Below are 23995 nucleotides of genomic sequence, written 5' to 3'. Positions count from 1 at the left end.
TACATCAGTGATTCTGACAATGAAAATGGTGATGATGAAATGACTCGGAAAACATTCCTTACTCCTGCCGAAGCCAAAGTCAAGTCCTTAAAAGCAAAGAGGTATGACCATGGCCAGCTTCAAATAGCACTATCTATGTACCATCCCTACGCTTATTGTTGGTCTTGTGTTGTAGTGTAAACGGACAGCGGAAGACACATATTATGGGAATATTGCTTTTCTGTGGAAGCACAAGCTTCCGAGGTACTGTCAAGTACATTTTTGACGACATTTCTTCTCCAACTGGTTGTACCTACTAAAGAATTGTTTGGATCATAACCAACATCCTGTCAGTAGTTAAAACGTTCCGACTGCTGTTCTTAGAACCCCCCCCCCCCTTCATGATTGTTTTCCATATCCCAGTGCGCCATAATCTGAGTCGACGTTTTATCGAGTTTCTTAATAACCCCATAAAGACCATTACCTATTTTTGTGCCATTTTCAACCCTCTGCACTTCACAACAATCCATCAGATCAAAAATATTCTGGTGCTTTACTTTTGAGTGTGTGTGGGTGTGAGGTACTATTTTGATTTTTATTTGAATTAACATGGATTGACCCCTGTATTAAAAATCTTTGAAAAAAAATTCAATGGGGTTTAATCTCAGGATGACAACTTGAAATCCTCCAACCTTAAGCATGCTATTTCTCAATCTGATTAAAACACAGATCCTATTTCGTTTCGTTTTTTATATTTCAATATTTTGTTTTACTTGTCTTTACTACACTAGGGTGTAGGCCATCGAAAGTATAAATAAACGAAACATAATATAGATCTGTATTTTAATCAGATTGGCTTTTTCTGGTTCTATGCCAACACACAGATGTAACAATTTAAGACCCATTTGAAGGAATTCATTTATTCAAATTTCGTAATTTCTTACTAAATATGATTGTATGATTGTATGATTGCATGTAGCATATATTATGTACAATGATGTAGTACAATATAAAGCTTTATAAAGATATATACAAATGTACAAAAAAATAATATTATTTAAAAACAACATATCTATATACAATTTTCTTCATTGTATAATTAAGAAACTTATTAGATGGAAATAATCCAAGTTTGACACCGAAAATAAACAATAACAATTTTCAAAACAAAAGCAACATTTTGTGCCAAATGGCCACAATCAACAGGCTTCATTATCTATTATTCTTTTGTAAGGACATACATGTACATTTTAATATTTCCATGCAATTCAAGTGAGCTAGGCTTCTGTGAAGTACCAGTGTAATCAAACAGTACATGTATGTTTAAACCAGGGTCCTCAATGTACCTGTCTAAAAGTGGGTCACCAGAGGTGGTTGTCAACTTACGGAAATAGGGTCAATAAGATTTGTAACAGAAACATGGTTTGTTATTATCCAGTACGAATATTATGGTAAGATCTGTAAATATTTAGAAATGTATTGGCTTATGCCACAGACCTAAGTGTTTTTAGTGAATAACACACTTGTTGGAACAAATTTAATGTAGGGGGTGCTGTACCTCAGTGAAGCGAATAAAAATGCTATCAGTTGGGGGCTTTTAAACTAATGAACACATATTTGCAAATATTTGCAATAACCCCCACTCTCATAACGGCTCTGCTTCTATGTATGTTTGAAATACTAATTCATGCATGATTTAGTAAATCTTGACTTTTCCAGTCTGGAGACTGTCAGATTGCATAATGTGATCTATAATTAGTCTTTATCAAGCAGCTGATGGTAGTACTGTAACTGTATACCATAGAATTGTGGACTGTTGATAAAAGTGCCATATAAAAGAGCTGGGGTAATGGTAATGGGTAATGGAATGTAATCATATCATTTTTAAAGTAATGGTCATGTAATGAGTAATGGAAGATTTCAAAAGTAATCAGTAATTGAAATGTAATTAATTATATTTTAAAAAAAAATGTCATGGTCAATTACATTTCAATTAGGTGTACATTGTAAGGCAAATATCAATATTAATATTTGCAACTGTGGAAAGCCTCAAATTGTAGCATCAAAGAAGTGCATGTAACTACTGAATTTTATCACTTTCCAAAAGAAAGTATACACTATGCATTTCGTGTTGCATCAACCAAAGTCATTTTCCATTGTATATATGTGGCATTTGGGTACAATGCCAATTTGTTTCGCTTTTTTACTTAGAAATGTTGAGTTTGGATGCAAGAGACAAACTCAGTAATGTTTCATCAAATGTTTTTAATCTAAACAAAACTTAATGTGTATTTTTAGTGTGTATACTTTCTTTTGGACATTAGTATATTTAGGGTCCCTTTTTAGACGAGTAAGCTTAAACACAGTGGATATGCAAATAGATGTAGATTGTAATCAGAGATTAGGGTTAATTAGAATTCAATCACTTAGTCAATCAATCAGATTAAAAGACCTATTACAGATTTCGCCAATCAATGGTCTTCAAGTGTATCTCATCATTTTGTGGTTACTTATATAAAAAAATTATATCCGATTTTATTTACCAGGAATGCTGAATAATTTTCCAATTATGCGATGTCAAGAGACAAACCAATTGGATTGATTATGAATTTTATCTGAAATTACTTGAAATCAAATGTAGTTATCTATACTATTAATTCATTTTTCAAAGCCATACAGTTACAACAACAGTTTTTATGTTAGAAAATTTCCTTTTGCCTAGATGTGAATGACAATTCATACAAAAAAAAAAAGCCAATCAAAGATTGTTTGAGCTTCATTTCATTGGTGCTCCATTGCAGAAAAATATTGTTGTGTTTTTAATGTCATAAAGTAATGGGTAATAGTAATTAATTACTTTCAAAGTAATGGGTAATGGCAATTAATTACGTCGTACATTGCTAAAAATGAGAAAGTAATTGTAATGAATACATTTAAAGATAGGTTGCCAGGCAACAAAACATACGCCCACAGCAGCTAAATCGTCCGAGCAGTCGACAAGGGTTGTCACATATTTATTCTTTTGTAGGTAATTAGGGGAATTTAATAGACAATTTCATACAGATGACATTATAATTTCCGTTGTTTGAAGGTTCACAAGGTTTTAGATCTAAAACCAGGGCCGTAACTCTGGAAGCAATCTACAGAAATTGTTCAAATTCGAAAGGCTTTTTTCGTTTTAATAATTCAAATAATGCATATGAATTTCATACAGATCGGATGATAACTTTTGCTGAAATTCAATAGGCTACTTCATTTCACTAATTTAAATGATGCATACATGTATCTATTTCAAACAGATCGGATGATAACTGTTGTCATTAGAGCGTTCACAATATTCAACAAAGTGAAACAAGGGCCATAACTCTAGATGTAATTAACGGAAATTGCTGAAATTCAATAGGCTTCTTTGTTTTACTAATTTAAATGATGCATATATATTTCATACAGATCGGTTGATAACTTTTGTCATTAGAGCGTTCACCAGGTGCAACAAAGTAAAACAAGGGCCATAACTCCAGAAGAAATTAACGGAAATTGCTGAAATTCAATAGGCTTCTTCATTTCACTAATTTAAATGATGCATATCAATTTCAAACAGATCAGATGATAACTGTTGTCATTAGAGCGTTCACAAGATTCAACAACGTGAAACAAGGGCCATAACTCTAGATGTAATTAACGGAAATTGCTGAAATTCAATAGGCTTCTTTGTTTTACTAATTTAAAAGATGCATATAAATTTCATACAGATCGGTTGATAACTTTTGTCGTTAGAGCGTTCACAAGGTGCAACAAAGTGAAACAAGAGCCATAACTCCAGAAGAAATTAACAGAAGTTATTGAAATTAAATAGGCTTCTTCATCTCACTTATACAAACAACATATATCAATTTCAAAACAATCGGTTGATAAATGTAGTCTGTAGTCAAAAAACTAACTATTCAAATGGATCAATTCTAACTTGCTATGGCACTTTAATGTTTCCACTGGTTTCCACTCATTTCACACCACCATCTTGTGTGTCTTTTTTGTCCAAACAAGTCCATTCTTTTTTTTAATAGTATCACATAGCTTCAGACAGTTGCATAAGGCTAGGTTAAAACATATACTGTATTACTATTAGTTTTCTTTCACACAGAATTAAAATTCATTAATATATAATCTGGGGTAGCTCCTCTAATATCACATGTTCTTAAAACTATAGTAATGTTGAATTGACTTTTATAAGCACATTTTCACAGATCGCAATAAAAATTGCAATGATATCACTTTTGGCTATAAAGGTCTTGCTGAAATATACACTAATTTATTCATTTCAGATTTATGTTCATTTGTTTTATGCATTTCGAGCACTTTGTAATTTCTAAAAACAATATGGCAAATATCACATGTCCTCCTTGAGTCCATTATGTGAACGTTCATATGTCCTTGAAGAGATTGAAGATTTCTGGCTGAATATGGACACAATGTACAAAAATGTCTTTTGTTTCGTATTGCAGATTTCTTACTGCTTGAAGATTGAATATTATTATCAACATCTTGCCCAGCAACTGCTTCAGTACCAGCTACCATTTCTGATATTTCATTTCCTGAAAATACATAAAGGAATCAAGAAAACTATTAACCCTTCTATTACGTGGGTGGCCTGGCCAGCACAATGAAAATTTCTCTCAATTTTGAAAATAAACTAAAAATGTCAGGCCAAGATATTGTCTGTCATTTACAGAGACCTTGTTTAATAAGTTATAATAACATTTACAATCATTTGGCTGCCTTATTGGACTTTACAAAAGAAACTCTGGATTGATATTCAGCCATCATCTTGAATCTGATTTTAGCCAACTTTTGGGGTTTTTTTTGGAGCTATACAAAATGGAAACATTTCTCTGGAACCAATTTTGCTTTAACTTTATTCCCATCTGAAGAATATACTAACTCAACTGTTCAGTGACCTTTAACCTTTCTATATATATAATGATCCTAACAACTAATATCAAAAAAGTTTGATATTGAAGAATAACTTATGATTTTATTAAGGTTGCATTACCGATATCTAAAATTTAGATATAGAGATGACAGTTCTTGCTATAATAGTTGAAAAATAGATAAAGAATAGGGAATATATTGAAAATTTTAGTCAAATTGCTTCATTCTGAGCGGAGTTATCATTGTTTGCAGAACAGTGTAGTCTAGATTGTTATTGCTACCGGTATTGTTGTTTCAATAATAAACTAAGTCCTGATTTTCAATTTTTAAATTAAATCATTAACTGCCAATCGTATTTAAATCTGTAGAAAATCAAAACCATCTGATTCATCATTTGTGAATTGTATGATGTGTATTGTATCAAGAATGAAGAACCAAGCAGACTGGTTTGATAAAAAACCAGCGGCTGCCAGGCAGGATACGCCCACATTTTCGAGAGATGGATAGAGAACAAGCTAACAAAAAAGTGATTTTTCCTACAATCAAGGGCCATAATTCTGGAAATTACAATTCGATATGCGCATATATCGAAAGGAACTGAGATCTTTGTGTTATAAACTTACATTTCAAGTTTCAACAAAATCGGATAAAAATTGTGACCTCTATAGGGTCCACAACCTCGATATACCATATTTTTACGCTATTTGAGAACGAACGGCGGCCATTTTGTCTGTCAATTTTTGGGCGATTTTCACAAAATTCAAACTTAACTGTCCTTAGGGTGGAACGGTAATATAATAATACGGTTTTTTAAATCGGATAAAAATTATGACCTCTAATGGGTCCACAAGCTAAAAACATGATTTTTCGTACAATCAGGGGCCATAATTCAGGAAGTTACGGTCCGATATGGGCAAATATCGAAAGGAACCAAGATCTTTGGGTTATAAACTTATATTTCAAATTTCAACAAAATCGGATAAAAATTGTGACCTTTATAGGGTCCACAACCTTGATATACCATATTTTTACGCTATTTGAGAATGAACGGCGGCCATTTTGTCTGTCAATTTTGGGCCGATTTTCATGAAATTCAAACTCAGTTGTCCTTAGGGTGTAACGGTGATATAATAATACGTTTTTTTAAATCGAATAAAAATTATGACCTCTATAGGGTCCACAAGCTAAAAACAGGATTTTTCGTACAATCAGGGGCCATAATTCAGGAAATTACGGTCCGATATGCGCGAATATCGAAAGGAACCGAGATCTTTGGGTTATAGACTTACATTTCAAGTTTCAACAAAATCGGATAAAAATTGTGACCCCTATAGGGTCCACAACCTTGATATACCATATTCTTTACGCTATTTGGGAACAACCGGCGGCCATTTTGTCTGTCAATTTTGGGCCGATTTTCACGAAATTCGAAATCAGTCATCCTTAAGGTGTAACGGTGATATAATAGAACGGTTTTTAAATCGGAAACAAATTATGACTTCTATAGGGTCCACAAGCTAAAAACGTGATTTTTCGTACAATCAGGGGCCATAATTCAGGAAGTTACTGTCCGATATGCACAAATATCGAAAGGAACCGAGATCTTTGGGTTATAAACTTACATTTCAAGTTTCAACAAAATCAGATAAAAATTGTGACCCCTATAGGGTCCACAACCTTGATATACCATATTCTTACGCTATTTGGGAACGAACGGCGGCCATTTTGTCTGTCAATTTTGGGCCGATTTTCACGAAATTCGAACTCAGTCATCCTTAGGGTGTAACGGTGATATAATAGAACGTTAAATCGGATAAAAATTATGACTTCTATAGGGTCCACAAGCTAAAAACATGTTTTTTCGTACAATCAGGGGCCATAATTCAGGAAGTTACTGTCCGATATGCGCAAATATCGAAAGGAACTGAGATCTTTGGGTTATAAACTTACATTTCAAGTTTCAACAAAATCAGATAAAAATTGTGACCTCTATAGGGTCCACAAGCTAAAAACGTGATTTTTCGTACAAACAGGGGCCATAATCCATGAAGTTTCGATCCAATACATGCCAATATCGACAGCAGCCGAGATCTTTTGGGGATAAACCTATATTTCAAGTTTCGTCGAAATCGGATAAGAATTGTGACCTGTAGAGAGTCCACAAACAATTGTGGACGGACGGACGTCCGGACGGACAGGGGCGACGGCATAATACGTCCACATGAAAATGTGGGCGTATAAAAATTACCTGATAAAGCAGTGACTTCATAAGGTTTTTCCTGAACTAATAGATGAATCTTTGGGAATTTTCTGTGCATTTCTAAATGTTCACTTAATGATTTCATATTCACAGTAGCATATTCTCCTTTACAATAATTACAGGAATACACATTTCGCATACCGTTAATAGCAAAACGACTTTCAATGATATGGAAATCGGAAAACATTTTCACAAAACAATCTTTTATTCCCATTTGAGCTTTAGCTCTTTCTATATTTTTGCCAATTTTTACACTAACAGGTCCAGGATAGTGATCATAATCAAAAGGACTTAGTGGATCTATGCTATTAATACCAACACTATGTTCACTTGTTTTAGCAGTTTCATCATGTTCAATTGATTCAGTTTTCACACCCGATAATATATTAGTTATAGGAATGAACCCCTTTTGACTGCTACTTAATTGAGCTGTCTGTATGTTACCACTTTGATACGTAGGTTTACTGAAAATCCTATAACTTCTACGCACTAAATCCTCTGAAGAAAGTATTTGTCCAACTTTGAGAGGATCCGGTTTAATGTCTGCATAACCTGACGGCCTGTCTTCCATATCATCTGTGTCATCAGATTCTGTTTTAATTCTTTTTATACTGACTAAATGAGTATCTTCAAGATGACCGCGTTCTCTTTTCACTGATAAATTATTAGTTTGGGCTTGTTTTGAAACAGAGTCTTCATCTGCATCAATATTCAAACTGCAAATGTCACTGATTTGTAGCTGATATCTCTGATCCTGTGCCAAAGGCAATGTGGGACTTGTTGGTTCTGTTTTAATTGATATATTATTTTCTGTAGCTTTATCAGGTATAGCTATCATATTTGAAGGGCCATTAGATGAAAAATAGACTCCTTCTAAATCAAAGTCATTTATAGAAGAGATAACTTCATCTGAATCTATTTCACTTGTATTGGTCTCAACAACAACTCGAGGTTTAGCAGGAGGTCTTTTCTTTTTCTTTGGTTTGTTGACCACAATATTGCCAGTTTTAATAAATGATTGCTCTGCTTCGGCTGTCCTGTTTGTTAAAACTTGTTTCCGTCTGCTACCACCAGAGGTTTGCTTAGCAGGAAAGTCCTTCAGGGCTGTTTTTAGAAGATTGCTAGCACATGGTTGCTTTGGCATCTCTTGGACAGCAACAATAGGACTGCAAGGTCTTTCGTCTAAGATTTCTTCTACCTGGGGGGGAGGGGGTTCTTTCTTTCGCTCTGTAAGCGAAATTAAATGTTCAAGTGTAGCAGATCCGCACGCCTGAAGAGGTAGGTAACAAGCCACATCTTCATTTTTCTTGTTACTACTAGATTTTGAGAAAAAGACCTCCTTTTCTGGTTTCTTGAAGACTTGTCTATTTGGTGCTTGAGAGGCATTTGACCTCTTTTCAATCCACTCAACTGTATTTTTTGCACCAAAACCAGTTTTCTCCTTATTAATTTCTAGTATCTCAATATCATCATCTATAGCCTTCTCTGGAATTACAGGTTTTGTCAGCATATTTAACAAAACTGACTTCCTTTGTAGTACAGCAGCTGTATCAAGATCTATCTGCTTTTCCATAGGCTTCTTGTTTGGATCATTCTCTTGTTTTAATGCACTGTTTAAGGGAATTATTATTTGATTGCTTTTAGGTGTAACTAAAGATTTAAGAGCTTGATTGGTAGATGGTTTTAAGTTTTTGTTAATTCCTTGTAATGGAATAAATGTCTTGACACCATCATGTGATAAAGTGTTGATTTTCCCTTGTTGAAATACAAGGTTACTGGTACCGGTCTTTCCAGTTGGTACTGTGGTGTTGTTAGAATTTATTGGTTGTAGCAGTAACCTCTGACCATCAGAAGTTTGTAGCACAATTTGACCAGGCTTTGGTTGCATTTGAGATTGAGCAGTGTTTTGTGTGGCACTGGTGGGAATCTTTAAAGGCGCTGACTGTTTTGAAGCTTGTAATACAGTTGAATTGGTAATATTTTTGGAGAGCATGGTGGATGGAATAAATATTGGGGCAGGGTTAGATGCTTGACCAGTAGTTGTCTGATTTGAATTTACCAACACTGGACCTTTCAGTACAGGAGGAGTCTGCAAGATAAGATTTCCTGCAGTTTGCGTATTTAAGTAAACAACTTGGCTTTTTGCTTGGTTATTAGGCTGAATATTGCGTACTTGATTATTTGAATTAGGAACCACCATACGAATTGTTTTAACAGCATTGGGTTGAGACATCATGACAGGACCACTAGTACTGGAGTTTGATGAATGTAGAATGACCTGACCTGGGTCTTTCGAGCCTACTGGTTTGAGGAATACTTTAGACTGTGGCGAGATAACTGACATATTTGAATTCGATAAAAAAGTTCCAACAGATCTTTGTATAGTGTTTTGTGGATTTTGTAATCTGAATACAATCTGTGTTGGTGCTGGTTGAGTAGTTGGTGCTGTTATAGGTCTAACACTGAAAGGTTTCGCTTCAATAGAAACTGGACTGCTACTGGTTATAGGAGGAATTACAATATAACTTGAGTTTAATCCCTTATCCCCATCTTTTGCAGCACTGTCATCTTTTCTTTCATCATTTAATATAGTTATATCATCATCATCATCATCTCCCAAATCTGGCTGTATCACCTGCTCATCAGCGCTAGTAAAAACATCTTTTGTTTTCATAGAATCCATGGAGGGATTAGTTAAATTGGCATCTTCTTCATCTGAACTTATATTCTCCTCAATTTCAAAATAGTCTTCATCATTATTCTTATTGCTTATCCCCCATAAATCATCTGTTTCTTCTTCAGCCGAATGCATTCCAACAATAGACAGTTCATTCTCATTTTGTTGGTCTTTAGGAGAATCCATTTTACCCACTAACAAACAACTTCTGGAAGAGAAAAATAAATCAAAAACCCAATTATTAAAGTTCATTATAACTTCGATTTAATCATTACAAATTCACTAGAATTAGTTATTAAATAAGTCTTTCACTCACATCAGTAAGGTGAATTACGACCTGATAGTAAATATTTAATATGGCGTGCTAATCCGCACAGTGTAAACTATATTTTAATGGATCTTAATCCACCTTAATTACCCTCCATTTATATCTATTTCATATTGTCTTATATATTTCTTTAATCACCTGTCTCTAGTATTCTTTGTTTTACACTTTAAATTGACCTTATAAATTGTAATTAATGTCTACGGACTAAAGCTTTTTCAGTTACCATAGTGTATTGTTTGTATAGACGATAGATTTGTAAGCGATGCATGGGGATATATAGACCCAACAAGCCAACAGTGAGGCTGATGACCCCGTCGAAATCATTAATCGCACATTTATTTTTGTCAAAAGTATCACGCAATCAAACAAATTATCACCTATACACTAAGTTTCATCACTCTCTATCAGATAGAATTAAAGTTATCTTGTCCCTAAGCATGGACCAATGAAATTGCTTAGAAATAGCTCGAAATGTTAATCATTGAACTCAGTCAAGACATTCACCTAATGAACAGCTACATCAAGTTTAAACATTCTACCTAGATAAAAGCAGAGTTGTTATGTTCAAAAGTCTTGACCAATCAAATTGCTTATCGATCCTTAGCCTAAGCAGAAAATTCTCATCAACAAACTTAGTCAAGGTAATGATATAATGAATCTATACACAGAGTTTCATCACTCTCACTTAATTAAAACCAAAGTAATCGTGACCCAAAGCATCAACCAATCAGATTGCTTATCTCTGCTGACCGTAAGCAGACAATGTTTATCATCGAACTCCACCAAGGCATTCACCTAATAAACACCTACGCCAAGTGTGAACATTATAGCTCAATTAGAATGAGAGTTATTGTGTTCCAAAGTCTCAACCAATCAAATTGCTTATTGATCTGCTTACCCTGAGCAGAAAATGTTCCTTATCGAACTTAGTCAAGGTATTGTTGTAATAAAACTATACACCAAATTTCATCACTCTCACTTAATTAGAACTAAAGTTATCATGTCCCAAAGCATCAACCAATCAAATTGCTTATCTTTGCTTACCCTAAGCCGAAAATGCTCATCTTCGAACTATATCAGCCAATCAAATTGCTTATCACTCTGCTTACCCTGAGCAGAAAATGCACATTATCGAACTTAGTCAAGGTATTGATGTAATGAAACTATGCACCAAGTTTCATCACTCTTACTTAATTAGAACTCAAGTTATCGTGTCCCAAAGCATCAACCAATCAAATTGCTTATCACTGCTTACCCTAAGCAGAAAATGCTCATCGTCGAACTCTATCAAGGCATTGACCTAATAAACACCATCCAAAAAGTGTGACGGACGGACAGACAGACAGACCCATTTTAATAGTCCCATGCTTTCTTCGAAAGGCAGGGGACAAAAAACAGAATTAGAGGGGTGCTTTCTAGAAACCTGTCACAAGGAGATCAACTTCAGATCACATCCCTAAGGACAGACTTGATTTACCTGTATTTGGATATTTGGAGACACAAGTTTATTTCAATTCCTATATCCACATTGGAGCTTATTTACTATTAAGCAGTGAACCAATAACTGTTACATTAACTGTCTGCCGTAAGTTATGTTGATTATTGTTAACTAAAGAATAGAGAAATATTAACAACCAACAAAAGTCTTGTCTTCATTGATTCAACCACGAGAATTCAAGAAAATAAACAAGGATTGCACGTGTACAAAATGATACTATTAAGGAACTAAGCATGGCTATTGACTTTAATAATGCCATCTCACATAAAGATAGGTTGCCAGGCAATGAAACATATGCCCACAGCAGCTTAATCGTCCAAGCAGTCGACAAGGGTTGTCGCATATTTCTTCCTTTGTAGGTAATTGGGGGCCTTTACAAGACAGTTCCATACAGATCAGATTATAATTTTTGCCGTTTGAGGGTACACAAGGTTCTACAAATTGAAACAAGGGCCTCAACTCTGGAAGTAATCTACAGAAATTGTTGCATATAAAGTGAAACAAGGGCAATAACTCTTGAAGTAATAAATGGAAATTGCTGAAATTCAATGGGATTCTTCTCCTTACTAATTTAAATGACGCATGTAAATTTCATACAGATCGGCAGATAAAGTTCAATAAAATCTAGACGTAATAAACAGAAATTGCTGAAATTCAATAAGCTTCTTCGTTTCACTAATTTAAATAATGCATATAAATTTCAGAAAGATTGGATGTCTTATCATTGGATTGCTTATCACTCTACTTACCCTAAGCAGAAAATGCTTCTTATGGAACTTAGTCAAGGTATTGATGTGATAAAACTATAGACCAAGTGTGCTCACTCATGGGCGGATTGTGGCCGGGAACCGGCTTGGTCTCCCGTGTCGGAGCTGTACCTTTTACTGACCGCGGAGCCTGGATGGGTGGGTCGGGGGGCTCTCCCCGGGGAAAATTTTGAAAAATGAACCCCAAATATGCGATTTGGTGGCATATATGATTATAATCTCTGTCAAATAATATATCTCATAAATCGATTAATTTAGGCCAAAACGCACTCATATTTAGCCAGCAGACTAGCTATCATCAAATTTTGCTGAGGTCTTTAAATTGAATTTTTTTTTGAGTTACGAACCATCAGCAGACATTTCTGGCGTATCCCCACAAACAGGGTGCAGGTGACTTAATAATTAGTAAATTTGCAGGCGACAGTGTTGGGTGAATCCGATGAAATTTTCGGATGAAATTCGGAATCCCCATTGCAGGATTCCGAATTCCGGCCCACACCCAAACACCTGGCCCAGAAAGTCTATTATACCAGCCCATTCCAGACTCCAGTGATGGCGTGGGGGCCTGTTAAAGCCACGTGGGGGCCTGTTAAAGCCACCGGCCACATACAACATGATCATTATCGCTCCATGGCCGGTCCAATACTCCCCCTCTCCCATATAATGTTCAGCAGAAAAATGTTTTTTAGACGAATTGGACAGAGCCCCTGCTCTCACTTAGTTATACCTATAAAGTTATCGTGTCCCAAAGCATCAACCAATCAAATTGCTTATTTCTGCTTACCTTAAGCAGAAAATTCTCATCTTCAAAATTCATCAAGGCTTTGACCTAATAAAGTTTGTACCAATCAAAGTGCTTATCGCTCTGCTTACACTGAGCAGAAAATGCTCATTATTGAACTTAGTCAAAGTATTAATGTAATGAAACTATACACCAAGTTTCATCACTCTCACTTAATTAGAACTAAAGTTATCGTGTCCCAACACATCAACCAATCAAATTGCTTATCTATGCTTACTCCATCAAGACTTTGACCTAATAAACACCTACACCAAGTTTGAACATTCTAGCTCAATTAGAAAGAGTTATTGTGTCCCAAAAAGTGTGACGGACAGACAGACAGACGAACCCATTTTAATTGTCCCCTGCTTTCTTCGAAAGGCGGGGATCAATAATTGAAGGAAATTGCTGAAATGCAATAGACCTCCGTTTCATAAAATTAAGTGATGCATATAAATTTCATACATATCGGATGATAACTTTCATCAATCGAGCATTAACAAGTTAAACAAAGTGAAACAAGGGCCATAACTCTAGAAGTAATTATTGTTAATTGCTGAAATTCAATAGGCTTTGTGGTTTCACTAATTAATCTAAATGATGCATATAAATATCATACAGATCGGATAACTTTTGGCGTTGGAGCACTCACAAGGCTCAACAAAGTGAAACAAGGGTCATAACTCTAGACATAATTAACGGAAATTGCTGAAATTCAATAGGATTCTTTTTTTTACTAATTTAAATAATGCATAAAAAGTTCACAAAGATCGGATAACTTTAAATATTAGAGTGTTCGCAAGGTGAAACAAGGGCCATAACTATAGAAGTAATAAGCGAAAATTGCTGAAATTCAATAGGACTCTTCTTTTTAATAATCTAAATGATGCATATAAATTTCATACAGATCGGCTGATAACTTTAGATCTGATGACAACTTTTGTCGTCTGAGCATTCACAAGGTTCAACAAAGTGAAACAACGGCCATAGCTCGAGACGTAATTAACTGAAATTCAATAGGATTCTTCTTTTTACTAATTCAAATAATGCATATATATAAAGTTCGCAAAGATCTGATGATAACTTTAGATGTTAGAGTGTTCACAAGGTGCAACAAAGTGAAACAAGGGCCATAACTATAGAAGTAATAAACAGAAAATTGCTGAAATTCAATAGGATTCTCCTTTTTACTAATTCAAATGACGCATATAAATTTCATACAGATCAGCTGATAACTTTAGATGTTAAAGCATTCACAAGGTGCAACGAAGTAAAACAAGGGCCATAACTCTAGAAGTAATAAACGAAACTTGCTGAAATTCTTCTTTTTATTACTTTAAATGACGCATGTAAATTTCATACAGATCGGATGATAACTTCTGATGTTAGAGTGTTCACAAGGTGCAACAATGTTTAAATAAGGACCATAACTCTAGAATTAATTAATGGAAATTGCTGAGATTCAATAGGCTTCTTCATCTCACAATGAAAACAACATATATCAATATTAAAACAATCAGATGAAAACTTAAGGTGTTAGAGCGTTCACAAGAAATTGTGTACGATGGACAGACGGACGCGACAGCAATATACGTCCACATTTCCATGTGGGCTTATAAAAATTAACGGAAATTATTGAAATTAAATAGGATTCTTCATCTCAGTAATGTAAACAACATATATCAAATTCAAAACAAACAGATGATAAATGCGTTCTGTAGAGTGTTCACAAGAAAGTGCGGACGACGGACCGACAGAGCTACAGACAGAGGCGACAGCAATATACGACCAAATTCTATGTGGGCGTATAATAATTGTTTAGGAATTTAATTTACAGAAAATAATCATTTCATATTAATCATATGGAGGCCTGACTAACTGGCCTTGAGGTCATCCTTATCAGTGATGAAGCGGCCAAGCTTCTCCTTATGACAACAATCAGTGTGTATAAATTTCTTATATTTTATAAATCAATAGCAATCAAGGGCAAGAACTCTAAAATAAATCCTTGGGTTCTTCATCTCATGAACATAAACAATGTGTATACATGTAAATTCAAAGATAATTTGAGCCTACACAGAGTTTTTTCAAATTGGTTTTAAGGGAAAGGGAAAGAAATTCAAGTCAATGAGATAAGAGCCTCAAGAGCATCCACAAGCTATTGTGGACAATGGACTAACAGACAAGGGTGATGACAATATATAAACCTAATTAGGGCGTATAAAATTTATCCACAAGTAATTGTGGGAAATGGACTGACGGGCAAGAGTGAATACAATACATAACTTAATGTGGGCGATTAAAACTAATGGGAAAATATTGACTGAATCTGGACACATCTGTACTGGAAAGCTACATTCTTACATGTAGATGGTTGACTTTGAAGAGAAATTAAAATGAATCTAAGTAGTTATATTAAAATAAAAGGGAAGTAAAAATGTTGACAGTCAATCAATTTACATATAATATATAATCCAATGTCCAATGATGTGTTTTAGTAAGTAGGCCTATCACTTATCTTGCTTGAAATAAATGCCTTATACAACCTAATATAGGCCTTATTGTTGATGTAAATTATTCATGACAATTAGAAACAAAAATGTCATGACCCAAGTAGGCCTACTGTTTTGTGTAATTATAAATATGGCAGTCTAATAATTATTTTTTAATACATATTTTAGATATACTATTATTTAATGGCAAATTATACAAAAATGTCATGACAATATTATTGGCATATCTCTTCAAAAAGTTTTGTTGGGCAAAGAATACAAACTGAACGAAAACTAAAGTACCGGTATATGGTTCCTACGACATTTCTATTCCGTTCTGAATGCGTTTGAATTCTGATATACCACATGTATCATAGTTTATAATATAGGTTTTAAGGCAATAATTGATGATACATATATTATTAATATTGTTTGTGAAGTATGGGATTTATTATCAATAAGAGATTTCTAATGTAGAATGTTGTCTGTAATGTGCCTAATGTGCCTAATGACGACTGGGGAGTTACAGCCTTGTATAACATGCGAAGTTCAAGTTGTGCCTCTGCCCAACTATGATAATGACAACCCGTTAGTGCATATATGGCGTAGTAGCTGTTGCACCTAGCACGTTGCTGATATGGTGTGTAGTTAATAACGTACCTCTAAATTGTAGAAAAATATAACATTTTAGCAACAATGTATCGATATTCTTGTTAAAATGGCGGTCAGGCTAAGTATAGTCGGGACGAGTGACGTATGCAAAATACCCAATTTCATTGGGTGATAGTTTTCATTAACATATTCTTCATCGAGCATGCCACAATTTAAGGTCAAGGTCTTTCCCTAACGGACGTGCTATATAGCCTGTAAAATAAAAATTATAAAGTTATAGAATTAAATCTCCAACTTATGATTTATGTAGAATATTCAGTTCTCCCTAGCAGTAAAATTAATTTGTTTAAACTAAACACCTATGGCTATATATATGTATATTTTTATCAAAAAAAATTAACCGTCCTCAAGTCGCCGAAGCCTCGCATGCGATATCGGTTGCAAAACCTCTTCAGATTGACAATTGTTTTAATACTCGAAGGAGAAAGTTTCTTGGCTTCATTGGGCCTAGCTAAATTATCAGTAACGCGTAGGTTTACAAATAGGTCATGGTGCAACTGTAAACGGCAATCGGCCTTGGAAGTGTTCGGTACATTGCCGTATGAAGAACACGTGGTTTCGATGTGTCCAGACCAACCAGGCGCTAATTTTTTTGTTCAGCTTCTCGGTGGATATGGCAGACGAAACGGGTCAACCCATTTTAACTGCATCATGCTTCGTTATTGGGTGTGCGTGGAATGATGATAATTGACATTGTAACACCGTCGTACGTATATTTCCAGTCCCAATCCGTACACCCGCCGGTAACCCGTTTCGTCGGTATATCGCATACATTTCTAGTTAACAGTAATAACAAAGGCTACAATCTTTATGATTATCTTTTAATATGGGTTGTCTATCTCAATGAAATGAAGAATTGTTTTGATTGACGGCGGGAGTTTGAAATGCTACTCTCTGTTTTAATGTGGAAGTTTTGTAGGCCCTTCTTGATTTTGGGGGTTGGGTGGCGCTGAATGGTTAGCACGTGCGCGCTGTACCATAAAGTCTGTCATTGAGTCAACTGGCGTGGTTTCGAATCCCCGGTTGTACGTGGCAAGGAGTAGGGTCGCCTGTCCAACCTCGTGGGTTTTCTCCGGGTCCTCTGGTTTCCTCCCACTGCTAAAGACCCCTACGCACAAGCGAATTATTGAAATAAAATTAAACCATGTGTTCGTCCCGAAATGACCTAGTTTGTGTTGAGTGGACGTTAAACACTCCATTTCTCTCTCTCTCTCTCCCTTCTTGATTATATTATGAAAATCAGTTTTGTTGGAGTTGTAATTGAGATGTTATAGTTTCTTCAAATTTTTAAACATTTCTACATAGATAATTAGATTGCATTTTAAATAATAAAACAGTCGATCGAAGCACGTACTATATATAACATGTGTAAGAATTTAGTAAAACTATATTATTTTCATTAATTACTTCATTATTTGTATTTCTGAATGGTTAGCGTGCGCGCGCTGTATCATACAGTCTGTCATTGAGTCGACTGGCGGGGTTTCGAATCCCCGGTTGTACGTGGCAAGGAGTAGGGTCGCCTGTCCAACCTCGTGGGTTTTCTCCGGGTCCTCTGGTTTCCTTCCACTGCTAAAGACCCCTACGCGCAAGCGAATTATGTAAATAAAATTAAACCATATGTTATTCCCGAAATGACCTAGTTTGTGTCGAGTGGACGTTAAACCCCATTTCTCTCTCTCTCTCTGTATTTCTGAAAGTTATAAAACTAACATTTTTTCCTGGTTATCAGGTGAATAATATTTACTGATGCTTAGTATTAGCTTCCAGGCCTGTCACTAGTGTCAGAACGAATGTCTTTGTGTGGGAGACTGGGGAGCCACAGTAGCACAGTGAGTAAGATGTTGTTTCGCTAAGGTCCCGTGTTCGACTTCGATCCCTACGTTGGCCAAGAAAGTGCAAGGGACACCATATTATAGTTGTGTACTGTGTACACTTTGGCATCACTGATCTATTTAATACTACAATATAAATTTTTATAAATCAGTGATTGGCATGGACTTAAAAGAACCCTTGGCAGATGGAATTCGATATAAGAGTAAGAGTAGGCCTAGTGCCACTGTCTTGGCAAAATTTCCCCCATATTAGTACACTGTATGATGTATGCCTGTCTTAATAGCCCAGTCAGAGCAGGACAGTAGGACATTCAACCCCATTCCATTTTATTTTATTGGGGGAACTGTCAGCATCAAACTGGACCTTCCCATTGACAATCGTTAAACTAAGGAACATTTTAGCCTAATTATTGCACAATTAAATGTATATAATTGCAAAACATAAACATATATTGAATGGAATGGGGCTTTACATCTTGTCAACACATGCATAACGTATTTTATGTTTTATATGACATGGTAATTTTCATTCTATGGCTCTGTGTGAAATTAGAGGGAGGAGAATTTAGCCCAAACAGCATCTATCAGCCTGATTTTATTTGATTTTTGAACTTGCAAATAGATATATATGCCATTGTGTAAACTGGTGAACCATTTCCCCATCCAAAGGACAAGGCAAAAGCAAATATAAGCAAATAGTACCAAATAACAATCTGATGCACAAAGAAAAATGATACCTTCTTTATTAATTTTTAATACTTTTTATTTGAAATTGAAATTGTTTTTAGTATTGTATTATATGAGTCAAACAGTTAGATACTTCCAGTTAAATAATACTGGTAGTAAATTTATGTTCTTTGTTGTTCATGAAGGGTTGTAGCAGCTGGGGAACATTTGGTCTTACATTGAGAGAGAGAGAGAGAGAGATGGGGTTTAAGGTCCACTCAGCACAAACTAGGTAATTTCGGGACTAACGTACGGTTTAATTTTATTTCAATAATTCCCTTGCGCATAGGGGTCTTTAGCAGTGGCAGGAAGCCGGAGGACCCGGAGAAAACCCACGAGGTTGGACAAGCGACCCTACTGGGGAATCAATTATATTTAGAGACCAACTAAAGAAATTTAATACAGGGTATAATAAGGTATTATCACTTTCATAAAGGGAGTTAAGTTAAGGAGGTTTTTTTTATGGTCATATTATATTTTCAATATAATCTTGAGAAACAGCGTCACTATCAGGCCTGTTGAGTGTAGATCTGTCTAACTTTATTGTGTCTAATATTAAAGATACATTATGTAAGATTTAGATAAAGAGCTGTCTATTCTTGCTATCATAGTTCAAAAATAGATAATGTAAAATGAAAATATTGAAGATTTTATTCAAATTTCTTCATTCTGAGCAAAGTTGTCACTATTTGTAGTTTTGTCAAGATGTGTGCATAGTTGTAACCACGGCACTGGTATATTCAAGACTTAGCCTCGCTTTCCCATTTTTATATTAAATTTTTAAATGGCAACCGTTCTAGTTTAGTTAAAATCGAGAGTTGATCACGGTCATGTTTTGTTAATAAATGTCAAATTTATAGTTTATATAACATTTTAGGCCTAAAGAAATACCTGCAATAGGCAGATTTAGCTCTTGCATAATGTATGTTTAACTTTATTGTTCTAATATCAAATTTACAGTTAAAGGATAGAATTCAGATTCACGTTGAAAATGTCAAAACTTCTTTCGGTTCAAAGATAATATATAATGGACATACCACAGATTTTATGTTCAATTGTCCTCCTGAAATAAAGTGGTTGTCTTGTAAAATAAATGTAATTAATTTTGAATTATATTTGGAAAATAATCTTAGACTCTATCAATTGCTCAAAATTAGAGTAAGATATTAGAGAAAAAGAGAGAGAGAGAGAGAAATGGGGTTTAAAGTACACTCGACACAAACCAGGGCATTTCACGACAAACATATGGATGGTTAAATTTCATTTCAATAATTTGCTTGTGCACACGGTTCTTCAGCAGTGAGAGAAACCAGAGACCCAGAGAAAACCCACGAGGTTGGACAGGCAGGCCCAGAAACCACGCCAGTTGACTCAATGACAGACCTTACGATACAACATGCTAACCATCCGCCCCCATTAGAGTAAGACATTATAAGCATCAGTGTTTGTAAACCTCCTTGAAAATCACGCAAAAATTTGTATGACTCATGAAAATCAATAGGGTTCGTTTTGTTATGATACCAAAAATTCATACCAAATTTTAAAAAACAAGCCAACAGTGAGGCTGATGTCCCCCGCCGAAATAGGAAAATAATTAGAGGACACATATAAATTTATCACAAATAAGCGGAACGGACAGACAGACAAACAGACAGACGGACGAACCCATTTTAATAGTTCCCTGCTTTCTTCGAAAGGCGGGGGACAATCAAAGTAGGAGAGTTATTGTTTTCCAAAGTCTCGACCAATCAAATTGCGTATCGCTCTGCTTACCCTGAGCAGAAAATGCTCATTATCAAACTTAGTCAAGGTATTACTGTAATGAAACTATACACCAAGTTTCATCAATCTCACTTAATTAGAACTAAAGTTATCGTGTCCCAAAGCATCAACCAATCAAATTGCTTATCTCTGCTTACCCTAAGCGGAAAATGCTCATATTCGAACTCCATCAAGGCATTGACCTAATCAACACATACACCAAGTTTGAACATTCTAGCTCAATTAGGAAGAGAGTTATCGTGCCCCAAAGTATCAACCAATCAAATTGCTTATCTCTGCTTACCCTTAGCGGAAAATGCTCATCTTCGAACTCCATCAAGGCATTGACCTAATAAACACATACACCAAGTTTGAACATTCTAGCTCAATTAAAAGTTATCGTGTCCCAAAGCATCAACCAATCAAATTGCTTATCTCTGCTTACCCTAAGCGGAAAATGCTCATCTTCGAACTCCATCAAGGCATTGACCTAATCAACACATACACCAAGTTTGAACATTCTAGCCCAATTAGGAAGAGAGTTATCGTGTCCCAAAGCATCAACCAATCAAATTGCTTATCTCTGCTTACCCTAAGCGGAAAATGCTCATCTTCGAACTCCATCAAGGCATTGACCTAATAAACACATACACCAAGTTTGAACATTCTAGCTCAATTAGGAAGAGAGTTATTGTGTCCCAAAAAGTGTGACGGACAGACAGACGGACGGACAGACAGACGGACAGACAGACGGACGAACCCATTTTAATAGTCCCCTGCTTTCTTCGAAAGGCGGGGGACAAAAAAAATCTGTTAAAACTTTAGCCTCTATTGTATCTTCAGAAAAATTGTCTTACTCACTGAGTCCCTGCAGCTCCCAAATTTGAAAACAATCCATTAAATGCTGTAGTCTCTATCACATTCACAAGCGAATTGTTGACCGACAGATAGAGGCGTGGGTGACATTATATGCATTACTTACACGTTTAAATATTCATTTCATATTATCTTGGAGGTAGTCATTTACTATGCAGAAGGATTTTTGTTCATATTTTATTCCAAATTTGGCTTAGTCAGACCAGGAGGTCCTTTGTAAATTTTATGCCCTCAAAATTTTAATATATTGTATGGCAGAGGCCTATACCCGTCTTCATTAGCTCGGTTGGTGCAAGAAATTAGGACACTAAACCCCAGCGTCTTAACCACCAAGCCTCCTTTTTGTTTATAACTTCCTTAGTTATGCCTGTCTATGTCTGTCATTCACATCTCTTGTTAGGACATTAGAAGACAGTAATCCATATTTTTTTATAAATTGATATTAGTTGTGGACGAATTCATTCACTTGATATATACAATTGTTGTTTAATGTTCGCAATGTCTGTGTAGTTTGAGTGTCTTACCTGTGGGTTTGTCTTATGTGTTTCGTTTGTGTGGGGTGCATTCCTCCTGCTTTTACTATTTGAAACAAAGAGGTCTTTATAATCACCTCAAGAGTTATGTCCCTTTGGTAGTAAATCTTTTTAGAACTTATAGCCTGCAATTATTAACCTTTCTGAAATTTATATCTATCCTGTCCAAAGAAAAAATCCTATTGATTTTCAATGACACTGATTATTCTCCTTTGTTACAAAAGCTCTAGTTAGCACCTTGGAGACTGTTTATGATTTAAATTTTTTGAAGAATTTTATGACTTATTTAACTCATAACCATTTGGATGACTTTGCTGTTGGTTGGTGTAGGTTTTGTTGCCGTGCAGCCTATGTCTGTTTAGAATATGCATCATATTCATATTCCTCTTTGGGGATTTCCCTGATTTTTGCTGTGAATTCTGCCTTCAGTTCACCTATCATTTGAGAGTTGTTCTGGTGCACATTATCCTTGAGATACCCCCAGGGAAATCCCCAAAGTGGAATGTGTTTGAGTAATTCACAATTGTGCGTTGGAGAATATTTTGGAAAGAACATTACTTTCATGCTAAGATAACTGAAACTTTGGGGAATGATAGTATACAGATTGAAGTCTAAGTCCAGCAAATTTGCTGGACCTTTGTAAGATTTAATAAAAATTTTATGGGTTCTCTTTTTTTGGGGTCACCCTGAAAGTTTCAGAAAAATTTGATGAAAACTCTGGCCTCAGTCATGTGGTGTGGACAAGCTTGACAAGCATTGTGAACAGGTTTCAGCAATAAAGGGGCATAACTCCAAAAATATTCAGATTTTCATGAAAAGAAACAGGGCTCTTGTCTTGCAATTTGTACAGATTTCCTGAAAGTGTCAGATAAATCTGCTCCAAACTCTGGTCTCTGTTATGCAGACAAGCATTACAAGAAGCGAGAACAGGTTTCGTCCAAAAAAGGTGCATAATTCTAAAAATATTAATCCGATTTTGACGAAAAGAAATAGGGATCCTAATAATACCAGTTTTCTGAAAGTTCCATAAAAATCTGACCTTAACCTTAATTGCTTTAAGAAAGTTTGAAAGGATGATTACAATATATGTCAACATAAACATGTGAGCCTATAAGAAAATGCACTTGGAATATGGTTGAACCTCGCAGTACAAATATTTCTTCAGACAAAAGAAGATAACCATTCTCTTAACATTAATTCTTGCATAAACAAACTGAATGCAGACATTGGTAAGAATCAAAATACAAATCAAATAGAAATGTGCAGTGTTTAAAAGGATTATATTTGAAAAACATGGGGGAGCCATACTCGCAGTGTTTTGTTTGATTATACCTAATTCCACCTAACACTGCTATAAAGGAAGCAAATTTCTGTTCCAAATTATGACTAGTCAATAGTCCGATTAATAACCAATAGATAACTGCGTAACAATATCATTACGCTTTAAACAGAGCTCTAAATTGGACCATATATGTTTACATAATGTTACATCATGACTCACGATTTTATTATGCCCAATTAACAAGCGCATAGAATATTGCAGAAAAACTAATTTTGTGACAAACGAGGCTATCAAATCAAATACAATGTAAACAATACAGTTTGGAGACAAACAATAATTTCACCGTTTTTAATACCTTAAATCACTGTCCAAGTTTTAGGGAAGACCCCAGATTAAACAAAGGGCTGTTATGTTGGTTATGTTGCTGTATTTGGGATAGATTTGATAGATACACTCCCTCAAAAGCTCAAGTATCAGAAGCCAATCCAGCAATGGCCAGAGAGGGATTTCTCGGGCCATTGCTTCAGGGATATGGGGGAGCCGACTTGTAAGAGTTGGGGTATTGAATTAAAAAGCAATTGATCCATTGTAAAATTGAT

At 35.3% G+C, this 23995-nt stretch overlaps 1 protein-coding gene across 1 annotated transcript; it reads right to left on the bottom strand.

Annotated features, from left to right (window-relative positions):
* Positions 1–936: 936 nt before the first annotated feature.
* Positions 937–16509, bottom strand: LOC126811340 (uncharacterized). Its single transcript, XM_050536853.2, has 3 exons — positions 16372–16509; positions 7157–10053; positions 937–4571 (listed from the first exon to the last, which is right to left on the bottom strand). The coding sequence occupies exons 2-3, from the start codon at positions 10029–10031 to the stop codon at positions 4258–4260; spliced, it is 3189 nt and encodes a 1062-aa protein (XP_050392810.2). The 5' UTR covers positions 10032–10053; positions 16372–16509; the 3' UTR covers positions 937–4257.
* Between the last annotated feature and the right edge of the window lie 7486 nt (positions 16510–23995).

The sequence above is a fragment of the Patella vulgata genome, chromosome 2 (assembly GCF_932274485.2).
Source record: "Patella vulgata chromosome 2, xgPatVulg1.2, whole genome shotgun sequence".
In the NCBI taxonomy this organism is placed as follows: domain Eukaryota; kingdom Metazoa; phylum Mollusca; class Gastropoda; family Patellidae; genus Patella; species Patella vulgata.
The sequence above is the reverse complement of the archived record's forward strand: the minus strand, read 5'-3'. Positions and strand labels throughout refer to the sequence as shown.

Bases quoted from the DNA above. Each gene is read 5' to 3' on its own strand.
- LOC126811340 (XM_050536853.2), bottom strand. From the start codon at position 10,031: ATGGATTCTCCTAAAGACCAACAAAATGAGAATGAACTGTCTATTGTT. The intron at 4,572-7,156 runs GTAATTTTTATA...ATGTATTTTCAG, and splicing joins TGAAGTCACTGCTTTATCAG to GAAATGAAATATCAGAAATG.